Here is a 24,856-nt window from a genome sequence, read left to right on the forward strand (position 1 = left end):
ACTCATTAAATGACATTTCATGACCGTACGTGAAGCCATAGCGTTAATGGAATTAAAGGCTTGCTTGTGTGCTGTGCACCTTGTCATGAGATCTCAATGTACTTATCACCAGGAGAAAGAGACCAACGTGAGACACGGCGAGGAGGCTCTACGGAGTGTCAGAGAGCAGGCCACCGAGTCTTCCACCAAGGTAACAATAAATGGAAGACACTGTATTGAATGCTATACCCAGGTTTTTCTAGCACTCAGTTTAAATGCATATCAACTGTACCGTACTGTGCTCTGCAAAGACGTCGGACTGAACAGTTAACTACAGTTACCAGTCTTGTGCTTGGTGACGACATATCAATATCAAATCGAGTGTCTTACCGCCATCTTACCGTAGATCGTTGACAAGGGCGTGTACGAGCTTCACAAGGGACGTATGGCAAAGGAAAGAGGACAGGAACACGTGTGGCTTGACACGGACCGTATTTATGTTCTGTGTTTATGACTGGTGTCTGCGTGTCAGGTGAGGCAGCTGGAGACAGCCCTGTCGTCCTGTCGGGATGAGCTGAGCTCCCGCCTACTGCAGACGGAGGACGCTAAGCAGCACTATCAGAGACAGCTGGACGTCAAGGGCAAAGAGGTGTGCGTCTGTGTTCCGTGTTGCTACCGCCCTGTTGCTTATACTCCATTGTGACTGTCTGACACGCTCCGTTACCGTGTGTGTGTGTGTGTGTGTGTGTGTGTGTGTGTGTGTGTGTGTGTGTGTGTGTGTGTGTGTGTGTGTGTGTGTGTGTGTGTGTGTGTGTGTGTGTGTGTGTGTGTGTGTGTGTGTGTGTGTGTGTGTGTAAACCCCTGTCTCTCTCTTGCTCTACTCCACAGCTGTCGTCTCTGCAGGAGGAGTTGCGTAGCAGCGCTCTGGTGTGTGGCCGCTCCAGTGAGCGCTGTGTCCAGCTTCAGTACTCCCTGCAGCGGCAGCAGAGCATGCTACAGGAGAGCAGCACCCGTGTGGCCGAACTGGAGGAAAGCCAGAGCCAGCTACAGGGACAGGTACGGATGCCTGCTTGGAGAGACTGGCGGATGCTCTACCTAGACGCCAGGTAGGAACATGTGTCTTGTAGAGAGGGCGACCGCTGACATCGCAGTGGCAGCGAAGGTAAAACACACATTTGTCATGGAGCTCCCTACCAGGACATGGGGACTTGACCCAGGTTGTATCTCAATGGTCAAGTAGCTGAATAAGCAGGACACAGCCTATTATATTGACCTCCGTGTTAAAGTGCAAACCACTTCCAGAAAGACTCCCTGAAAAGCAAATGCGTATATTCTAATAAGTCACTTCAACTCATTTTAGTATTTGACTTGCCACACTGTTCATTTTTTTTTCTTTCTCAAAACTCCCCTCACAAAAAGAACATAGTACAATGACTCCTTTAACCAAAGCCAATATAAATCTATTCACTTGCGGGCAGGACTTTTCTGTCTACAAAGCGTGGCTTGACAGGGAACATGAGAGCTGAATTTCCCACAGGCAACATGCTTTCTGTGTAAACCTTTTGTCAACTAGGTTATCATCAAGTCTTCCATTTGTTTTAAGGTGAATAATTTAAGTGGGTATTTTACCGTATGAAAAACCATTATACACAGAAATGCAACTTAAAGTAAAACCAGTTCTATTATAGTATTTGGTATTACTAATTGACTATGGGATATGCACGCACGCACGCGCGCACACACACACACACACTACCGGCCAAAAGTTTTAGAACACCTACTCATTCAAAGGTTTTTCTATTTCTACATTGTAGAGTATTTGTTAAGGCATCAAAACTATGAAATAACACACATGGAATCATGTAGTAAACAAAAAAGTGAAAAAAAACAAATCAAAATACAGTATATTTGAGATTCTTCAAAGTATGCACCCTGTCGTTCTTCCTCATTCTCATGGACAGTTCCTGATTTATCATCAACTTCCTGTATGTCACTTTTATCTTTGACTATTTTTGGCCAAACAGTCTCACTCTCCCTTCTCTCATTTCTTCTCTCTTTCTAGGAAAGAGAACGACAGATCAAATAATGTAATCAAAGGAAAAGTTTTTTTTTTAAATGCCTCCTTGCCCGTCCAATGTTTCCTCATCTCCTACAAAATGTCTCCCTGCAGGCGGTCACGGAGTCCAAGGTGCCAAAGGAGCTCCCTTTCTTCTTTAGGGTTGATGCCCCTATCATCTCCAAGCCTATCGCTGACTTTTTTGGGGAGGTTCCCATTGCTTGGAAGGCAGCCACGGTGCATCCTTTATTTAAAGGGGAGATCAAGCTGATCCTAACTAGGCCAATTTCTATTTTGCCCTGTTTATCAAAAGGGTTGGAAAAACTTGTCAAGAAAGCCAGTCAGTTGATTATTGACGTCTATAGTATTCTCTCGGGTACGCAATCTGGTTTCCACTCGGGTTATGGATGTGTCACTGGAACCTTAAAGGTCCTAAATGATGTCACTGTTGCCCTTGATTTTAATTTCTGCAAAGAAACCACTACTAAAGGACACCAGTAAGAAGGTCAAGAAACACGAGCCATGGACAAATTTGAGATTTTTTTTCTCCAACTGCTGTGTCATTGTGGTTCCCACCTTCAAGCATGAAGGAGGAGGTGTGATGGTTTGGGGGTGCTTTGCTGGTGACACTGTCTGTGATTTATTTAGAATTCAAGGCACTCTTAACCAGCTTGGCTACCACAGCATTCTGCAGCGATACGCCATCCCATCTGGTTTGGGCTGTCATTCGTTTTCAACAGGACAATGACCCAAAACACACTTCCAGGCTGTGTAAGAGCTATTTGATCAATAAGAAGAGTGATGGAGTGCTGTATCAGATGACCTGGCCTCCACAATCAACCAACCTCAACCCAATTGAGATGGTTTGGGATGAGTCGGACTGCAGAGTGAAGGAAAAGCAGTCAAAAAGAAGTGCTCAGCATATGTGGGAACTCCTTCAAGACTGTTGGAAAAGCATTCCAGGTGAAGCTGGTTGAATTTTTTTAATTTATTTTATTTCACCTTTTATTTTACCTGGTAGGCCAGTTGAGAACAAGTTCTCATTTACAACTGCGACCTGGCCAGGATAAAGCAAAGAAGTGTGACAAAAACAACAGAGTTCACATGGGATAAACAAACGTACAGTCAATAACACGAAAAGTGCAAATCAATCCCAGAACAACAGCAAAGGACCTTGTGAAGATGCTGGAGGAAACAGGTACAAAAGTATCTATATCCACAGTAAAACGAGTCCTATATCGACAACCTGAAACTCAGCAAGGAAGAAGCCACTGCTCCAAAACCGCCAGACTACGGTTTGCAACTGCACATGGGGACAAAAATCGTACTTTTTGGAGAAATGTTCCCTGGTCTGATGAAACAAAATGGAACTGTTTGGCCATAATGACCATCGTTATGTTTGGAGGAAAAAGGGGGAGGCTTGCAAGCGGAAGAACACCATCCCAACTGTGAAGCATGGGGGTGGCAGTATCATGTTGTGAAAATAGATGCCAACTTGAGGGAGGAAAATTGTGGATATATTGAAGTAACATCTCAAGACATCAGTCAGGAAGTTCAAGCTTGATTCCTAATGGGTCTTCCAAATGGACAAATGACCCCAAGCATTCTTCCAAAGTTGTGGCAAAATGGCTTAAGGACAACAAAGTCGAGGTGTTGGAGTGGCCATCACAAAGCCCTGACCTCAATCCTATAGGAAATGTGTGGGCAGAACTGAAAAAGCGTGTTCGAGCAAGGAGGCCGACAAACCTGACTCAGTTACACCATTTCTGTCAAGAGGAATGTGCCAAAATTCACCCAATTTATTGTGGGAAGCCTGTGAAAGGCTACCCAAAACGTTTGACCCAAGTTAAGCAATTGAAAGGCAATGGTACCAAATACTAATTGAGTGTATGTAATCTTCTGACCCGCTGGGGATGTGATGAAAGAAATAAAAGCTGAAATAAATCATTCTGTCTGCTATTATTCTGACGTTTCACATTCTTAAAATTAAGTGGTGTTCCTAACTGACCGAAGACAGGGAATTTTTACTAGGATTAAGTGTCAGGAATTGTGAAACTGAGTTTAAATGTATTTGGCTAAGGTGTATGTAAACTTCCGACATCAACTGTATAAGTCTCCAACTTTAGTGATTTAGAATGCCAAGAGTGTGCAAAAGCTGTCATCAAGGCAAAGAGTGCCTACTTTGAAGATTCAAAAATATTTTTTGATTTCTTTAACACTTTTGTTTTTGTTTTGGTTACTACTTATTCCATATGTGTTATTTCATAGTTGTGATGTCTCCACTATTATTCTACAATCTAGAAAATGGTAAACAGATAGGAAAACCCTTGAATGAGTGTAGGTGTGGCCGAACTTATGTCTGCTACTGTATAATATGAATGATATTTGTTGCCAGGTGTCTGCGTTGGAGCAGGAGGTGGAGCGGGCGCGCTTGTCTCTGGAGGAGGAGCTGAGGAGGAGAGAGGAGGTGGTGCAGGAGGCTGACAAGGAGGTGCAGGAGAAGAGGCGACAGGCTGCACAGCTCTCTGGCTCTGTCACGTAAGACACGACAGAAGATGTTGTATTCATTCCAATTAAGCATTTGTCATTGCCTAGTTTGATATAGAATGCTTCAGTCACACAATTCACTAAATGTGATTGAATTCAGACATTGCACTAACGTCTGATTCGTTAATGAAGCCATTCAAATACGCCTATTTGTTTTGCTTACCCCCCAAAACAAACACATTTTTATGATATCTGAGCCGTGAATTTTCAAGCTTTTGCGCCACGTTGATGCATATCATACTAACTTTGTATGACCTTAAGATAAGACCTCACAAAATCCTCTCTGTGTGTATATTGCAACTGTTCTCTGTTGGTCAGTGGGAGTGGTTGGAGTTCAGACCAGACCGAGCAGCTCCTGCCCTGTAGCAGAAAGAGAGCGAGGAGGAGAGAAATGTTCCCATCGGCATAGTGCTGACAGAATAAGACAGTCCCATGACTCTAGTGCCTCAACAATCAGGGGGTTTATTGTGTGTGTCTCATCTCCACTCCCCCCCCCCCCCCCCCCCCCCACACACACCACACGCTCCTCCCTTTGTCAGGGGGTATATATTGGGGGTATATATACACCGCTCCATTCTGAAGCATTCTCCTTAGAGCGAGAGCTTATTTTAGGGTGGAGTTTAACACTTAATGAGGGAGCGTAGTGAAGCATAGAGGAGCACTTTGACGAGGAAAGCACATTGCTTTGTCTATTAAGTTACTACTTAGGGAGGATCGATACAGAGATTGTACTCAGAGTTCTAACTCTGGTTACGCAGTTAGTATTCTAGTTCAGGTTACTCAGTTAGTACTGTAGTTCAGGTTACTCAGTTAGTACTCTAGTTCAAGTTACTTAGTACTGTAGTTGTTAGTCAGTTAATACTCTACTCTACTTGTTGTTAGTACTCTACTTGTTGTTAGTCAGTTAGTACTGTTGTTCAGGTTAATCAGTTAGTACTGTTGTTCAGGTTAATCAGTTAGTACTGCTGTTCAGGTTAATCAGTTAGTACTGTAGTTCAGGTTACTCAGTTAGTACTGTAGTTCAGGTTACTCAGTTAGTATTGTAGTTCAGGTTACTCAGTACTGTTCAGGTTAATCAGTTAGTACTCTAGTTATTGTTACTCAGTTAGTACTCTAGTTCAGGTTACTCGGTTAGTACTCTAGTTCAGGTTAGTACTCTAGTTCCTGGTTACTCGGTTAGTACTCTAGTTCAGGTTAGTACTCTAGTTCAGGTTATTCGGTTAGTACTCTAGTTCAGGTTACTCGGTTAGTACTCTAGTTCAGGTTATTCGGTTAGTACTCTAGTTCAGGTTACTCGGTTAGTACTCTAGTTCTGTCCAAGTCATATAGAACCTGAGTTGGCTCCATTGTAATTTTTTTTGCGGGTAGTGCAGTGGCCTAGGTTGCTGAGAGGATTCCTAATGCGGGCACATTTGTGCACAGTTCGGTAGGCGCCAGATGGAGGGTGTCTAGGATGTGTGTGAGTGCAGGGTGTGAATCTCTGCATGTCATCTGTACATGTATCTTGTCCGTGTTAGGATACTTGTTAGGATACTTGTATGCTAACTGTGCGCGCGTGTGTATTCCAGTCAGCTGTCGTCTGAGATGAATCGGTGTCGTGGGGAGCTGTCATCCATGGAGCAGGAGCTGCAAAGGCTGCGGAAGGACGCCAGCATGAAGTCCTCCCAGCTCAGCTGCATGGAGGAGACCCTGCAGCAGACCCAGGGCCTACTGGAGAAGAAGAATGACGCGGGTAAAACACACTGGGGGGGGGGGGTTGAATATTATTTTAGTTTCTGTTCTTTCTTAAATTCTTCATTCATTCAATCAAAGTTGGGGCCAATTTTATTTAGATTTTTCGTGATTACTGTATATATCCGCCACGGTCTGCATTCCACTGACCTCTCTACCACATCTATAGTCATCGTGGAAGCCCTTTCTCCCCTCCTCCTCCCCCTGCAGTTGTGGACTTGGAGGAGAAGCTCCACCGCTGCGAGGAGGACAGGCGGAACTCTGTGCAGCGGGCGGAGACTCTGGAGGGACAGCTACAGGGGGTGCGCGGTGAGATGCACGACACCCTAGAGAACCTACAGGAGCTGAGAGAGCTGTTACAGCGCACGCAGGTCAGCGCAGACGAACGACAGACATCACTGGAGAAATTGTCGGCCGAGCTCAGGTGAGCCTCTCTCTGCCAACCTCCCGACGGGGGGAGGGGCCTTGACCGGGGTTGTCCATTTGTTGCTCTGCTGAACAGAACACATCTCCCCTCAAATCTTTAGGAAATGCTTCCTAAACAAAATAAACTCAGAACACATAAATAAAAATCCAACAAATTTTTTTTAATGGAAAATGCAGAGCAGTTTTGAAGGTAAAGATATTCATATCATTGAAGAAGCCCTGCCCACACACCGGAAGTCACATGCACTTTCAATGGACCGTGTAACCATGGCAACCACTGACCGGTCGAGGTCTGTGGATTTGTGTCTGAGACCTCGTTGACGGGCGATTTGGGAAGACTGAAATCAAAAGTCATATGTTTAGACGTTCTTTGGTCAGGTTTAAGAATAATTGATTTTTGGTGACCTTTTTCGTCTTTAACTGTCACTTTTTATTATATAATTAGTAAATATAATATGTTATGTAATATGTCTATAAATATTTAAGTAAATATGATGTACTGTGCACATTTGTGTTTGTTGAGCATTAGTTGCAATGTTAAATAACGTAACTTTTCTTTGCACTAAAACCTGATGTGAGCTCATCATCGAGGGAAAGCCTCTGTTTCAAGAGAATAGGCTAGCTATGTGTAGTTAGCCTCTGGCTGAGCTAGCCTCTGGCTGAGCCAGCCTCTGGCTGAGCTAGCCTCTGGCTGAGCCAGCCTCTGGCTGAGCTAGCCTCTGGCTGAGCCAGCCTCTGGCTGAGCTAGCCTCTGGCTGAGCCAGCCTCTGGCTGACCTAGCCTCTGGCTGAGCTAGCCTCTGGCATTCATAATATGTATCATGCTCTATTATTTTGTTGAAATGTATTATTTTCATAATAAATTGTGTATTGTTTTGAGGTTTTGTCGCAGTCAGTGAACAAACAGCAGTTTACTTTGGTGGCACACACACACGGCCCACACGGATACCAAGCACCCACGGGACTCATAAAACGAGTCGTAAATCATTTTATACACATGATCTCTTTGTGTAAATAGGAACACGGAACAGGAGTTATAATATCACATGTATCTGTCTGCTATGGATTCAAACCCTCCGTCTGATACCAACCAGTTCATTTCTGGTGAATGTCTTTGTCAAATACACAATTGTCCCCCACCAAACATGCCACCAGCCAATATGACGGTGTCACAAACTGTCTAAGGGCACGTTCTAATTAGGTGAATGTAATGGCTAGGTATTATTGTGAAGCTTTGACAGTTTTACAAGTGCATTATCTCTCACTGTCATTCAAACATATAACAGGCACAGTAACACCTGATCTGTAAACCCTATTGAGCAGCTACATTGCTGAACCTCAACCACTGATGCAATATAATTCAAGAAATGTATGTAAAAGTAAAGGCCTAAAAAAAAAAGTGTTTGGGGGGGGATCAGTTTGAGCAAGGCACGGCGCAGAATCACCAGTCTTGACCACACAATGAGTAGTTATTTGGGATGCAAGGGGATTTTCACATCAACTACATTGAAGTCTAAACCACTGATCTCAAACATGCACAATATCGCTGCGTTAGTCTCAAGTAGTTTTCCTTTGAGTCCCGTGTGTGTGTGTGAAACAAAATGCCTGCTACACAGCTGCGATCAGCTGTTGAGATCTTCTGTGTGAAATAGGACATGCCCCTGGTGTACAGTGATTTCACTGTGTGTGTGTGTGCGTGTGTGCGTGCGTGTGTGCGTGCGCTGCAGGGAAAGCCAGAGGGAGTTGGAGGAGAGGAACCACGAGGTGTTGGACATGGACACAGCATTGAAGGAGAGACAGGGGGAGCTCCAGCAGAGAGCACAGCTGGTACGTACACACACACACACACACACACACTAAACCGAGGCAACATTTCATGGCGTGCCATATGAGGTTTATTCCACTTGAATATGGTCATAGTCTTTAATGAGTGGAATGCGAAGAAATCCAGAGCTTCTCTCCATATGCGTGTCTCCCTCTTCCTCAGCTGGGCCAGTTGGACGTGGCCATCAGAGACCATAAGGTGGAGATGGACAAGAAGGTTCAGGCCCTACAGCAGACTCTGGACCAGAGAGAGGGAGAGGTCAAAGACCGAGACAAGCGGGTAAAAGGCCCCATTACACACACACCACACACACACCTCTATTCTTCCATCTGTGTAATTCGGGGGTCATTTGTTGCCCCTGGAAAAGCATATTCCCTTTACAAGTACTCTCCGTTCTGCTATAGCGTTATAGCTGAAGTACTGTAGTTGACTATCGCCTCATGTTTTGCCTCCCCAGGTGGCGTTTTTGAGTGAGAGGTTAGACCTGCTAAAGGCACAACTACAAGGGAAGGAGGATTCCGAGAAGGTATGGTGGGATGAGGCGATGAATGGATCTGTTGATAGATGGAAGCTTAAGTTGAAGTACGGAAAGATGGGTAATACTTACGGTATCATTATTCTCATGGAGGGACAGATAGATGGTTGAACAGAGAAGTAAAATAAATACCACCGACAGCATTCAACTTAGAAGCTATAGCAATTGGCAAGATGTTTCTGGATCGATAACCTCATAATGGACTATCATGCATTGTTCAGTGTTCCCTTTCCGGGAACCTTTTTGAATGAACCACAGAATGAACCCTGGACAATCTTAATGTCTATTTGGAATAATCCATAAAGTAAATGCTCTAAAAAAATCTATGGACTGACCGTCTAGGCTCCGTCTGATTTAACCTTTTGACCTTTTGCTCCAGGACTCTCTGGGGCAGGGCCAGAACCTGCGTGTGTGTCAGGAGGAGCTGCAGAGAACAACGCAAGAGCTGCGGGACACACAGACTCGCTGTGAGAGCCTGACCGAAGAGCTGGATAGCATCACTCAACATGCCAGGGAAAAGGTGAAACCTTAATTTGGTTGTCTGTAAATGCCCAATAAATCCATGTATTCTTGCTGTTTATCCATAATAACAAATTGTGGTATTTCTGTTCATTCTTCTATGGCCAGATGATGACCTTAACTGTGTTGTTGGGTCTCATATAGGAGGCGCAGGTGAGGAGTCTAGAGGAGAAGCTGTCTGCCAGGGAGGGCCGCTGGGTCCAGGGGGAAGCCAGACTGCAAGTCACCATCTCCTCCCTACAGCAGGAGCTGGAGCAGGAGAGGGAACAGCACAGCAAGGAGGTACAACAGGGCCCCAGGAACTGTGGATGTCTATGCAGCCTCTGTCCATCTCTGTCTGTTCATTTGGCTGTCTCTTTCTCTCTCACACGCACACTCCCATCTTCCTCTTTCTCCACTGTTCTTCCGTTTCTGTCGTCCTCTACTGCAGGGTTATTCTACGAGGTCCAAAGCCTGCTGTTTTTCTGTTCCCACCTGATAATTAGTATCACCCACCTGGTGTCTCATGTGAACAATGGGGGGGAGAGACGCAGTGGAACTGGCTTCGAGGTCCAGAGTTGAGTTTTTGAGGGCACTACTGTATATATCACCTCATCGATCTCTTCCCCAGTCCCTCTTTCACTTCTTTGTTTCTCGTAATTTCCCTAATCACCAGTCCTTTTACACATGCAATAACTGCTGAAGTTCCTACAGTACGCGCTTGTAACTTCGCTCTCCTCCTTCCGCCTTTCTCTGTTGCCCCTCCCCCAGCTCTACTCCCTGCAGCAGACACGGGGCCAGCTCCTGAAGGTGTCGGAGCAGATGAGCTGCAGCCTGCGGAGCTCTCAGGAGCACCTGGCCTCCAGACTGCAGCAGAGCCAGCTGCAGCTAGAGCAGACCAGGGCCCAGGCGGCCCACCTGCAGGCCCAGCTCCACGCCACCCAGACCAGCCTGCAGAGCGCCCGTGAGGCCCTTCTCATCAAGGTAGAGTACCGAAGGCCTGGGACTGGGCTAGTGAAAGTGAAAATGTGACGAAAAGTTAAACTTCTGTTGTTTTTTGTTTTTTTTATTATTCGGAAATTATGCGTGAAAGTGCTTTTAATGTGACCTACGTTGTCACACACAACTTTTTATCCGCAACAAGTCAGGTTGATGGAAACACCTCTGGTGGAAAAAATAAATCCTAGCTACTGAATGACTGACTCTTCTCATCCCTTCAGGAGTCCGAAGTCACCCGCCTACAGGCCAGAATTTCCAGTCTGGAGAGAGCTACAGAGCTCCACCACGCCACGTTCCACCTTCACCCAGAGATCACCCTGCCCTCATCCCCTCCGCCCCCTCACACACACCACCATTCTCCCCCACACACTCACTCATGCACCCACTCTCCTCATAAACACACCTGCTCCTCCCCACCCACTCACACCCACTCCCCTCACAAACTCTCCCACCCTTCTCCACCACCCACTCACTCTCACACCCGTTCCCCTTCACCCCCCCACATACAACACCACTCCCCTCCTCGCCCACCCCAAACCCACACTCCAGACTGGCCCGTGGAGGGCAGCAGTGTGGACTCCTCCCTTGATCTCCCTCAGAACCTGAAGGCCACGTTACGGGAAGCCCTGGGTCAGCACCTCCCCTGGGACACCTCCTTCATGTCCCCCACACCGTACCAGCCTGACCACAGCTGGCAGGGCCTCAGCCGACTGGAGGCCACCTCTGCCTCAGACCTCTCCTTCAACCCCCTCACCTACATGGTGGACAAAATGTCGGAGGAGAGGGAGGAGAGAGAGTCCCCCCTCAGGCAGGAGACCCAGGAGGAGATGGACATGAGCTCCCTGACGGGCATGCTGAGGTTTGTCAACCAGACGCTGGCCCTGCAGGAGGACCCGTCCCTCTGTGGCTCCGCGGGCCTCTGAGAGGCTGAGCACACCCTCACACTGCAGGTTAGCATGAGCAACTCTCTCTGGGGTACGAAGGATGAAACGAGGTGGTACACGTAGCTGTAGTTTTAGCATTGGCAATGTGTAATTGTGGTGATTAGATGAAATGGTTAGTGCTTGTTTAATGGCTTTTGTATAGGTAGATGAGAGCCGGTTGCCTCTCTTAACAAAAAAACGTTGTAAACAGACCGAAAACTGTGGCTCACCTTACACACTCACACACACACACAATGATCTCTCAAATAATGACACACCTGCTGTTAAAAGCAGTTCCTTTAATAATTAGGTCATAGGCCTGTATTCAAACATCCCCTCAATTAACTAACCAAACAGGATACAGAACCAATTAGGGAAGAGGTGCAATTGATCAAGTTATTCGGAACCCACGTGGTTCTCAGGTGCAGGCCTGGCGGTTTTGACTAACAGAAGTGACTTTTCGTAGCAGGTTAGGAGAATTAACGTGGCAGGTTCGGCAAATTGGTTAAGGTTAGAGAAAGGGTTAGCTAAAATGCTAAAATTGTCCTCGACGCGACTTGAACATATCTAGCAGGGGTCCAGGTGAGTCGCGGGACGACATTGATATTTTTTTTTTAAATTAAAAACATTTTCGGAATAGGAGTCTGAACTTAAAACGACTAAAACTATGTAGCAAAAATAATGGACCTATACATTTTTCAATAATGGCCTACAATCTTTGAGAATTTACAATCCGCAAAATAAAAGCTAGACAATTTAGCCCCCATTTCATGTTGTAATGTTTTGAGCGTGAGCCAGCCATGTCAAAATGCATGGCAATTTCCAAACCAATTTCCTACAATTCTATCTTTTTTTCTTATTCTTTGATCTGTGTGTCTAAAAAAACATAAAAAATTATGGTGGGTCGCGACTCACGACACCTCAATTGGTGGGTCACAAAGCAAAAATGTTCGGGAACCCCTGCCCTACGTTTCCAACAATGCAATTCTGTGCAATTGACATTGTAGCTATAGTATTAATTGCATGGAATGATGAATGGTTCAAATGAAAGGGATTCTGCATACAACTTGGTTTATCCAATAAATAAGCAATAAATACATTAACTAAACAATGTCCTTGTAGTGAAGAGCTCACCCCTTCGCAATAGTATAGTAATGCTGTTTTACGTTTAGGCTCTAATCAACAGAATTATTTTCTCCCACAATGGACACCTCTGTTATTTCACTAATCCATATCGGTCTTTCATTTTCAGGGGGACCTTTAAAGATGGTGGATGCTGATCTACGGGGGAACGTATAATAGTGGGACCCATTTAGACTTTTGAAGACTTAGTGTGTGGTTTTGTTTGTTTGTGTGTTTGTGAATGAAGCATCAGGCCACACGACTGTCTGGTAGGAATTGGTTTCATTACATTTCACTCCAGCTCAGGCTTGCCCTGTATATGGCTGCCAAGGTTCATGCTCTTTTACCTAGACACACGTTATGTATATACAGTGAGCTCCAAAAGTATTGGGATATTGATACATTTGTTGTTGTTTTGGCTCTGTACTCCAGCACTTTGGATTTAGAAATGATACAATGACTGTGAAGTTAGTGCAGACTGTCAGCTTTAATTTGAGGCTATTTTCATCCATATCGGGGGAACCGTTGAAAAATTTACAGCACTTTTTGTACATAGTCTCACCATTTTTGGGGACCAAATGTATTGGGACAAATTCACTTATGTGTATTGAAGTAGTCAAATGTTTAGTATTTGGTCCCATATTCCTAGCACGCAATGATTACATCTACTATGATTACGGATAGTCCTGAATGATTTGTGAATAATGATGAGTGAGAGACAGATGCACAAATATCATACCCCGAAGACATGCTAAGCTCTCACCATTACAATAACAGGAGGTTAGTAGTTTTTTTGGGCAGGGGGAGGTATGATATTTGTGCGTCTAACTTTCTCACTCGTCATTATTTACAATTCATTCAGGGATATCCGTAATCATGGTAGCATCCACATTAATGTACAAGTGTTTAGAAACATTTGATTTCTATTTACAATAAAAGTGACTCCAAAATGACAATACATTATTTACCATTAACTTCTATTGGGCACAAAATAATCTGAAACAAATCTGAAACCAACAGCAAATGCACTCAACAAGCTTGATGTAGTCAGTGCATGCAAGGAATATGGGACCAAATACTAAATGTTTAACTACTTTAATACACATATAAGTTAATTGGTCCCTATACTTTTGGTCCCCTAACACGGGGGGACTATGTACAAAAAGTGCTCTAATTTCTAAACGGTTCACCCGATATGAGTGAAAATACTCTCATATTAAAGCTGACAGTCTGCCCTTTAACGTCATAGTCATTCTATAATTTCCAATCCAAAGTGCTGGAATACAGAGCCAAAACAACAACAAAAAATGTCACTATCCAAATACTTTTAGAGCTCACTGTATATCTTTTAAGTATAAATGTGTATGTTATCTATTTTCAATCTGAATTCAATTAAATCATTTTTAGTAGAATACATTTTTGATATTTAAATATGACTTCTTGTGTGAAATGGGGCTCCTCATTTTATTTTAGCAAAAGAAAATGCAAATTTTTTTAAAACCTGAACTTCACTTTGATGCTTTTGGCATCTGTGTGCTGGACTGCGGAGTCATGTTGCAAGGGGAACTTGCAGTGGTCATGTTGGAACAAAATGACAGCCCGACTTGCTGCATTTGATTGGGCGCCCAGAGGGGATTTAAATAACAAGAATAAAAGTTGTGTAGAATTAGTATTTTTAGCATCCCAAACTCTTGTGGATAAGCCAATTGTCAAATGTTCAATACTCAAGTTAGAGTTGATGGAAAGTTCAAACTAGAGAAAAATAATATTTTCGCTAACAAGATTGTAAGCTACGTTATTGTGATTTTTCTGTGCTCAACACATGCCCACCAATTGAATACATATGATATTCCTAGTTATTTCTTTACAAAGAGGGAAAAAGTAGATTTTACTGAATTAAAATTCCACTGATGATAGGGGACCTATGAAATGTATAATTGATGTTTACAAGCCTAATGAATTGCAGCAGAGTAACATCAATGTCATGACAAGCCAAAAGGAAACACAACCGATACCGCTACACGAAACACAATGCTTGGTGTACAAATGTGGGTTTGCTATTTGGACAGTCTGCCTTTGTGTGTTTGTCTGCCTGTATGTGTTTGAACCTGTGCCATTTGTTTCTGAAGGTTACTGGAAAAATGCCCTTTTTTTTCTCTGTGTGTGTGGGTGGGGGCGTAATGTTTGTTGACACTTCAGACAAAGACGGAACATGGACATCACCGTTAGCAACCAGCCTGCATGTCTTTCTCTGTGGGATAACAAAAACCTCTTCTCCAAAAGCAGCAGCGCTGGCCCTTTTTTTCCTACAATGTTAGTACTGTGACGCGTTTTAATTGGTGCTCTTGATCAGTGAATCTTTTTGTACTGAACAGTTTTTGGGTGCGGATCTGTTTCTTCCAGCCACCACTAACAAGCTGTTTTAGTACTTGATTGTAGTGTAGATATGTGTCTCTCTCTCTCTCTCTCTCTGTCTCTTTTCCTCCCCTCTTCCGCTCTCACTGTCGTGGATTAGCAAGGTGTAGGATCTGTGTGCAGCTCTCAGTAAAGAAAGATGTGGTCACATTTTGAAAATGTCTTGTGGTGCAGAAGCAACCTAATACGCATTTTTTTACTATTCAAATTCCTAATTGTATACATAAACCCCTGTCTTCCGCTTCTAACTTCCCACTGTTGTCATTCTTTGTGTGTGTGTGTGTGTGTGTGGTAACGTTTTAAATTTGAGACATTTTGTAAGATGCTGACATTAGCTTGTGTAGCAATACATGTCGGTGAAAAAGGACCCTCTTGCAGTGAGCTCATAGATGGTTGAAAATGCTTGGGTAGAGTGGTTCGTGCAGGCCGGGGATGATTTGAGGTAGATGTGAAAGAGAGAAGTGTGGGTGGTTCCTGTGCCACACGCTCACTCACCACATCTGGTACCGGTTGTCCCGGTTACGACAGTGAAACTACAGCTCTACAAAAGAACATCTTCCGTTGTTGGCACCATTGTTTTATATGTGGCAAGGGTTTTGTGGCCTACTTAAAATGGAGGTATTCTAATGAGGGAAAAAGAAACGAAATCGTACTGAACCGTTCAGTGATGAGCACTCCGAACTCTGTAACGTTGACTATTTTAAGGTACTGTATGGTTTTGACAGGGTGTCATTTGATCAAGCAGAACTCTGCAGATTTTGTTTTGACAATGACAAATTCTACACTGAAGAAGTTGGTGCCATCCCAAATTCAAACAGCTATTTATTTGGGACTTGGCAACAGCCAAATTATTACATGCTACTTAACCAGGCCGTGCCCCTTGGCTTTCAGCACAATGCTCAGCCACAGAGGAGGTGGGATAGTAAAGCCTATTCCAATAGAAAACCCTGCCTCGTTTTGAATGTGTCTTTTTTTATTTATTTTTTTTAAAGAGCGACTGCCCCTAGAAAGCAACTTTTCATTTTGAAAATGGCCTGTGGCATCGATATGAATCAGACATTTATTCTGGTGTCAACACTGACTACAAAGTGTCAATAGGATCATTTTGGTCATAAAGTTTTTTTTTTAAATGGTATGTCATGGAATGAAGGGTAGCGTAACAGTTTCCATGGGTTGGGTTTGCCCACAGCTGGCAGCACTCAAGTAATTATCAATAGGATCATAATGCCCATATATTGTCATAGAGATAGAGGACTCGTCATGGATATTTAATCAATAAGCCCCGAGGAGCTGTGGAATATGGCCAATATACTACGTCTAAGGGCTGTTCTTAGGCAGGATGCAATTTGACATGAGAATGTGCTCGCCTCCCTGTAAAATTTAGACCGTGCATATACACATCTGCTGGTGGTGTTGTCGGCTACTGCAAGCTGGCAAGTAAGTATTTTGTGCAAATGGGGGATATGATGAAAAGCTGATTAATAACAAATAAGTCAAAACAGGACAACCATATAAACAAGTATGCAACCATTAGTGAGAGGAGCGAAAATCTCTTCTCTTTTTAGATTCTAAAATAATTTAGACAAAGGAATCTTTTTCCAGGTGGAGTTGTAATGCTCGTTCAGCGCGTGCACCGTTTTATGGCCGGTCTGAGTTATAACGAGGAACGTGGTATGACGTGCCTTTTATACGTCTCAATATTTTTGTATTGTGCGCGGACTTTTCAGAAATGGCGCATGCAGAAATGTTGAATGCAGTGGCGGTTCTAGTTTGTATGGCTCCCTGGGCGCCCCCCCCAAAAGCACCATTCTGCACTAACTGTCATTTTTATTCAGACATTTGGAACAACACAAATACATGTCATTTAAAACTATATACAAAAGTAAGACTCATAAATATAAAAAAATAAGTACCAAAGACAAATAGAAACAAATTTGATTTGGATCCCCCAACACTGTCAACCAAGAGGCAAGACCAAACCCAATTCACTTTGGTGGTGTGCAGACTGGTTTTATATTATTCTTAACAATTTTTCACAAACCAGAAAAAAAATGCAACAATATGTCTGAAACTATATATTCACAGTATTATGAATAAATAATATAAAACCAGTCAGTTGACTTCCCAGCTAGCACATAATGTTCTGAGAACCATGTTTCTTAGGTGGGAATTTCAGTGCTTCAGCATAACGTTTCCTCATGGTTCTATATAAAGTCATGTTGTCAAATTGTTCAGAGAATATTAGGAACAATGTTCTTCTGTGGGAATTTCAGTACTTTAGCATAACGTTTCTACAGGTTTCCTAATGGTTCTATTTAAAGTAATGTTCTCAGAACATTAAGATAATTTTTCATAAAAACCACAAGAAAACATTAGTAACATTCAAAGAACGTTTTAAGAATGTTAATTAAACATACATTCCGTTCTCAGCCTCAACAAAACTCTCCCTATCCTTTATCTTGTTAAGTGTGTTCAGGTGGGTTGGCCATGCTTACTAATTGGCCACACCTGATCTTATTAAGTGCCTGTTTCCTTTGAAATGGGATCTGTTTGAATAGACTAAAATGAACAGCTTTTTTATGAGTTTAAAAAAAAAACATGGCATGCTATGTTTTCCATTCTTGGAACGTTAATAAAACCTCCCAGAAAAAAACTTTAATGGAACCATAGTAAAAACGTTCTTAGAACCTCCCAACAACCTAAAAATGTATGTTCCAAGAACAAGCAACGTTTTCACTTCCGTTCTCAGAACGTTTGAAAACATTCCGTTTTACTGCTCAGGAAACGTATGGCTTTAATCCCAGAACCAATGGGGAAACTAAAAACGTACGTTCCAACAATTTCCAAGGAACCAAATGTGCTACCTGGGTTGGGCTTATCTGACAATACGGCCCTTCTCGACTGTCTCCATCCCAATACCAGCACTTTTTAAAAAGAGACCGATTTCAGATTCCGGGAGGATATCAGTCACTCCCACTCATTTGCAGAAGCATTACCTGATGTGCAATTACTTCATCATCCTCACCCTCACTTGAAATGGCAGTTGAACAATATAACCAGGGACTGTGCACAGTTATTGATATCACCCTATTCCCACAGTGCTCATAAAATCCAGACCCTCTCTTCTCAGTTCAACTATAACCAAAATCATACACTACTGGTCCAAAGGTTTAGAACACCTACTCATTCAAGGATTTTTCTTTATTTGTACTATTTTCTACATTGTAGGATAATAGTGAAGTCAAACTATTAAATAACACATGGAATCATGTAGCAACCAAAAAAAGTGTTGACCAAATCAAAATATATTTTATATTTGAGATTCTTCAAATAGTCAACCTTTGCCTTGATGACAGCTTTGCACACTCTTGGCATTCTCTCAACCAGCTTCATAAGGTAGTCATCTGGAATGCATTTCAATGAACAAGTGCAGTCGCAAAAACCTTCAAGCGCTATGATGAAACTGGCTCTCATGAGGACCGCCACGGGCATGGAAGACCCAGAGTTACCTCTGCTGCAGAGGATAAGTTCATTAGTTACCAGCCTCAGAAATTGCAGCCCAAATAAATGCTTCAGAGTTCAAGTAACAGACACACCTCAACATCAACTGTTCAGAGGAGACTGTGTAAATCAGGCCGTCGTGGTCGAATTGCTGCAAAGAAACCACTACTAAAGGACACCAATAATAAGAAGAGACTTGCTTGGGCCAAGAAACATGAGCAATGGACATTAGACCGGTTGAAATTTGACCTTTGGTCTGGAGTCCAAATTGGAGATATTTGGTTCCCATCTTTGTGAGACGCTTTGTGGGTGAACGGATGATCTCCGCATGTGTAATTCCCAACATAAGCATGGAGGGGGAGGTGATATGGTGTGGGTGTGCTTTGCTGGTATCACTGTCTGATTTATTTTGAATTCAAGGCACACTTAACCAGCATGGCTACCACAGCATTCTGCAGCGATACGCCATCCCATCTGGTTTGGGCTTAGTGGGACTATCATTTGTTTTTCAACAGAACAATGACCCAACACACCTCCAGACTGTGTAAGGGCTATTTGACCAAGAAGGAGTGTGATGGAGTACTACATCAGATGACCTGGCCTCCACAATCACCCGACCTCAACCCAATTGAGATGGTTTGGGATGAGTTGGACCGCAGAGTGAAGGAAAAGCAGCCAACAAGTGCTCCGCATATGTGGGAACTCCTTCAAGACTGTTGGAAAAGCATTCCAGGTGTAGCTGGTTGAGAGAATGCCAAGAGTGTGCAACGCTGTTATCAAGGGAAAGGGTGGCTACTTTAAAAAAATATATATTTTGATTTGTTTAACACCTTTTGGTTACTATATGATTCCATATAATTTTATTTCAGAGTTTTGATGAGGACAAAAGTGGACACTGAGAGCGTAACAACCAAACTGACAAACTGTTTAGATGCAATTAAGAGATGGATGCAGTTGAACTTCCTAAAAAATGGATTGCACTAAAACAGAGCTTATTGGCTCCAAGAGTGCATGGAGCAAGATGAGCACATTCTTTCTTTCTCTAGATGACACCATCAAAGCTTCCCCCACTGCAGAAGCCTTGGTGTTTAGACTCTAGCCTCATTTGAAGCAGACATCTGCAACATCATGTGTTGTTTTCCCACCTGCGCAACATCAACTTGAATCGGACCCTTCTTGTCCGTTGCGGCTGCTGAGAAGCTTGTGCATGCCCTGGTAACATCTCAGCTTGACTGCTGTAATGCACTGCTGACTGGCATCCCAGTAAGACGTATCTCAACTCCAGAGGATCCAGAATGCAGCTGACAGGATGCTCACGAACCACACAAAAAAACCTCACATCGCCCATGTTTTATTCAACCTCCATTGGCTTTGTTCAATACAGGACCAAAAGTAAGATTCTGTAAGATTACTTCACTACATTCCTAAAGAAAATTATGTATTTTTTACTCCATACATTGTCCCTGACACCCTGTTACGAATCCCTTTTGGCCCGACAGTCTAGGGGGGATGGTAATGAGACCCGTAACATAACTCATGTAAATTATAATAGTGACAAAGTAAAAGTGTGAACGTAATAACCAGGACAACTGAAATCTACCGTCAAACTCAAGGTTTATTTGATAAACACACGGTAATGGGGGGAGCAGGAAAAGGGGCTAAGCTGGACCCAAGGAAAGAAACAAATATGCAAAAACACCCCTAAGCTAGACTAGCCTACTTTAACAACAGCTAACTAACTAACCAAAAATACAGTGGGTGGTCCGCCCAGTTCTAACTAGTGTTTTTAACAAAGTTTACCTACGGGTAGTGTATGCCCATGGGCGACTTGTCTTGGTTTCCCCTTTTCCCACCAGCAACAAACAAACACCATAACCAAAACAATACTCACAGGTGATGACAAAGTGCTATGGAGGTGCTCAAACAAAAGAGAGGTTAATTAATACACAGAGCGCAAGCGAAGAACAGAGATCTACAAACATGGCATTTACAAAGAGATTGAGCTCTAGAGCAAACAAATGATGGGGTTTTTAAACCATGGGGAAGGAACTGTGATAGGGTAGGAAACAGGAGGAGGTGTGTCTTCTGATTGTTGATTGGATTGTTGACTGATTGGGGAGTGATGATTTTCACCTGTGAGGGGAGACGGAGAGAAAAGAAACACAGGATACACACACACACAGGATGATGGTATCCGTAACACACCCAAAATAATTAGTTACATGTTGAATGCTTAGCATGATAGGAAAATATTCAAATTCACACACTTATCAAGAGAACATCTCTGGTCATCCCCACTTGCCTCTCATCTGGAAGATTCACTAAACACAGTGTTGGAGTGTGCCCCTGGCTATCTGTAAATACTTGTTTTTTTTAACTAGAAAATGTGGCCTGTATGCTTTGCTTAATATAAGGAATTTGAAATTACTTTTACTTTTGATACTTAAGTATATTTAAAACTAAATCATTTTAGACTTTTACTCAAGTTGTATTTCACTGGGTGACTTTTACTTGAGTCATTTTCTATTAAGGTATCTTTACTTTTATTCAACTATGACAATTGGGTACTTTTTCCACCACTATGTCTTCCCTACTGCCTCTGATCTGGCGGACTCACAAAACACAAACAATGCATTTGTAAATGATGTCTGAGTGCTGGCGTGTACCCCTGGCCGTAAAATAAAAATGAAAAATTGTGCCGTCTGGTTTGCTTAATATAAGGGATTTGATGTATAGTATTTAGTTTTATTTGTTACTTTTACTCAAGTACCGCAATTGAGCACTTTTTCCAGCACTGCCTTTAAGGCCCTCAAGGGTGATCCACCTAAATACAATACTTCTGAAGATACACTGATCATCAGACTCAAACAACGTGGAAACACCAGCCACAAACCTTTTGCAGCATGGGTGACGGGGCCTTCTCACGTGGCCCCTTCGCTCCGGAATGCTCTACCTACACGCCAAGGAGGCAGCTTCAATTTCCTTGTTTAAAACACAACGAAATACCTACCTATTCAAGCTACAGGTAACAGCCAAAATAATGGAAACACTTGAGTAAATGAGGGATACAGAGTATATTGACAGCAGGTGCTTCTATACGAGTGTTGTTCCTGAGTTAATTAAGAAATGAACATCCCATAATACTTAGGGTCATGTATAAAAATGCTGGGCGGGCCGTTATTTTGGCTACCTGGCTATGCCCTGGGAAAACAGAAAGGAAAATGCCGCACACTGCTTCTCATGCTCCCAGGTGATATTTATTTATAACAACGTTTTGACCCTTAGGTCTTCATCAGGCATCCATATCCCAGGTGGGGGTGGAAGGTCCTATATATAGGGGCAGTACTCGCTGACATCACTTCCTGAAACTGCAGGTACATTTTTTTATAACAGTTTCACAATATTAACATTAAATGTTTCAAAATGTATGATTATACACAAGGAATGTGATCAATATTTACAGTAACATACATACAATTATTCATTTAGGATTTTTTAAAAAGCACAATTTTTTTAAACTATAAAAACGGTTTTAAGTCAAACTCCTCGTTAAGGCCAAGAGGATTCAGAAAGATTCCCTTTGAACAAGTTTCCTGTCATTGTCCCCTCCCCTGTGTGACATCTTGACCATTTATATTCCAATGTATCTCAGGAGAACTAATAGGATGTCCAGCTTGTACAAAATGAGCAGCAACCGGAATTGTTGTCTCACCTGTCTGTATATGGCTGCGGTGCTCACTGATCCGTGTCTTAAGGCTTCTACGGCATTTCAACATGTAAATAACATTGGTGGACATGCAGGTAATCAGGCCCTTGATCTTAAATCGTTGTCCTGTGCTGGGGTGAGTAAATGAGTTACATTTGTACGTGAAGCTGCATTGAGCACATTTTGTTTTCTTTTGGAAAAGTTTTATTTTAACACATTTCCTTTAAAAACAGCTCATACATTGTTTTTTGTATTGAGCACATTTGCTACATTTGTAATTCCCCTCCGGAACCTTGTCCAAGAACGTTTCCCTTTTCTCTGGAGGGTAATCAGATTTAAACCGCAATGTCTCTCACGTTTGGGGGTCTTTTAAAAGACCATATATGTGGGGGACATTTAAAAATGGGTTTCAATTGTGAGTAAATTTTTCCTGATAATCGTCCTTAAATGCCTTCCCCAATGGTGAGTGTTGGGTGAAGCATGATGGGACATGTTCTGCTTTTTCTTTGACTTTTGGTTGAAGGCTTTCCAACTGTGTTAGTCGCGAATGCGCCTGCTCTGTGTTCCTTTTGTATTGTCGTTGACCCTCTATCTAAAATATCCTTATCATGGTCGTTTTGGACACTTCCACGGAGTGGTCTTTGGTTGAGGGGGATACTTATCCGGTTGTGCTTGTGGTGAAGCCACATTGCTGTCTGAGCAGTCAAGGCCTGAAGAGAATGCAGAATATTCATTACTGTGTCATTTTACTAACCATGGTTCCAAGGCTTAAACCTCAGACAAATCAGCATTTTTACGCCTGGTTTTCAAGTTCATTGGGTTCGTTGGACTCGTCATAAAGTCCAACGTTCATTTTGAGTCGAAATCAATTTCAGGAGGCGTCAGCTACTTAACCAGCGCTACAAACAAGCACATGCTTCAGTACTTGTTTGTGAAGTGATGTGTAGTGACACGTTTATTAAGTGTGAGCGTATTTCGATCGGACCATATTATGGCAGACAGTGGGTGGCTTAGCGAGGCAAATCCCTAAAGCCAGGGTGGTGAGGTGGTTGCATTGTCCCTCAGGGTCTGTAATACTCTGTATCAACTCCCTGTCTGGGTCCCTTATTTTGACCAGAGTCTTATGGGCACTATGTAGGGACTCGGGTGCCTTTTGGGAACGGAAGTCCTATCAATGTGTGGCACACTACATTCCGGTCAGCCAGGCGACTGCCACCCAGTCCTGCAGTGACATCACTTTCCCCTCGTGCTTCAAAGACAGTGAGCTTTCTCTGTGACAGCTTCGCAGCCATCACTGTCATAGTGAGGCTATCGTGAGAGACAAAAGTACTTCCTCTTGTAATCGGATATCAAACACAAAGACAGTAGCACAGATGTTTCCCCTATTGCTGGTTGCTGTGTAGATACGTGTTTTGGGTTGTTTTGGGACATTCGCTTCCTGTGGTTTCACTGAAACGGGTCGAATTTGCATATGTACCCATTATCAGTCTATCAAACCTCTGTACAGCATATCTCTTATCACCAGCATGTGGGTTATGTTGAATTGGACACAGACTTGAATAGGAATGCAATTCACTGGTCCTGAAATGACCATGGTAAAAGCTGATGCAGACTATTTTGCGGAATGTTCCAGTCATTATTAAATCAACTGGTCCAATTTAAAAAAAATCAAATAAAAAAAAAACTTCAGAGGGAGTTTCTACCAGACAGACTGCAATCACTGCAGATCATGAGGGAGTCTTTAAGAACAGCCAGTTCTCAGAAAGTTAAATTGAATTTGGAGCTAAGTTTGGTGAGTCATCCTTTCACTGTGAAGCCTTCAGCTCTTTGAGTTTTTGGTATCTTCAGAGGCCATTCTGAGAGGATTGTCTTTTGGTTGAGCCAGGGAACTGAAAATCTCTTACTGGCGTTGACCAGCTACTTTCCCATAGCATCTGTTTTAGTTTACCATGCCTTTGTGTGGGTTTGCTCCTCCTGTGGGTTGTATACCCTCATTCACAGGAACACATGCTATATAGCACTTCACAACCAGTGCAAGGCACATATCTCTCCTATTACTCACTTCTAGTGTGAATGTTGGGAATCTTAGTGTGTAAACATCTCTTCACACACACAAAAAAAGGAGCTATCTAGAACCTTTAAGGGTTCTTCGGCTGTCCCCAATAGAACCCTTTGAATAACCCTTTTTGGTTCCAGGCAGAATCCTTTTGGGTTCCACGTATAGCCCTTTATACAGAGGGAGAGAGAAAGAGAGGGTCAGTGGGTGTGAGCTGGTAACATACTTTTAGGCTTGATTTGGGGGAATGGTTTCTGTGTGTTTGTTTGACTAACTGAACTGGTTACTGTGTGTGTGTGTGTGTGTGTGTGTGTGTGTGTGGGGTGGGGGGTGGGGTGGGGTGGGGGGTGGGGGGGGGGGGCGTTGGATTATAGGTAGTGGGTTATAGGCTATTGGGTTATAGGCTACCCAAAGTCATAATCTGTATGCTACCTCTAGTGGGAAGGGAAGTCCCTCAAACACAGCCTAAATATTACCCCAGTCCAGGAAGCAGCTCATGATGTCAATTTCCTTTATCTCAAAATAAGATTTAGTTGGT

The 24,856-nt window shown here is 43.1% G+C and overlaps 1 protein-coding gene across 1 annotated transcript in view; it reads left to right on the forward strand.

Annotated features, from left to right (window-relative positions):
* Positions 1-13,154, forward strand: part of LOC139387567 (coiled-coil domain containing 18) — a 29,752-nt gene extending 16,598 nt beyond the window's left edge. The window contains exons 14-27 of the mRNA XM_071133893.1: positions 113-190; positions 512-628; positions 868-1,035; positions 4,431-4,573; positions 6,151-6,314; positions 6,524-6,737; positions 8,466-8,565; positions 8,726-8,842; positions 9,021-9,089; positions 9,478-9,618; positions 9,762-9,899; positions 10,368-10,580; positions 10,817-11,545; positions 12,771-13,154. Coding sequence (XP_070989994.1) covers positions 113-190; positions 512-628; positions 868-1,035; positions 4,431-4,573; positions 6,151-6,314; positions 6,524-6,737; positions 8,466-8,565; positions 8,726-8,842; positions 9,021-9,089; positions 9,478-9,618; positions 9,762-9,899; positions 10,368-10,580; positions 10,817-11,518 — 2,364 coding nt within the window. The 3' untranslated portion in view covers positions 11,519-11,545; positions 12,771-13,154. The remainder of the gene's footprint in view (positions 1-112; positions 191-511; positions 629-867; positions 1,036-4,430; positions 4,574-6,150; positions 6,315-6,523; positions 6,738-8,465; positions 8,566-8,725; positions 8,843-9,020; positions 9,090-9,477; positions 9,619-9,761; positions 9,900-10,367; positions 10,581-10,816; positions 11,546-12,770) is intronic.
* The last annotated feature ends 11,702 nt before the right edge of the window (positions 13,155-24,856 follow it).

Source organism: Oncorhynchus clarkii, chromosome 28 (assembly GCF_045791955.1).
Source record: "Oncorhynchus clarkii lewisi isolate Uvic-CL-2024 chromosome 28, UVic_Ocla_1.0, whole genome shotgun sequence".
Classification (NCBI taxonomy): Eukaryota; Metazoa; Chordata; class Actinopteri; order Salmoniformes; family Salmonidae; genus Oncorhynchus; species Oncorhynchus clarkii.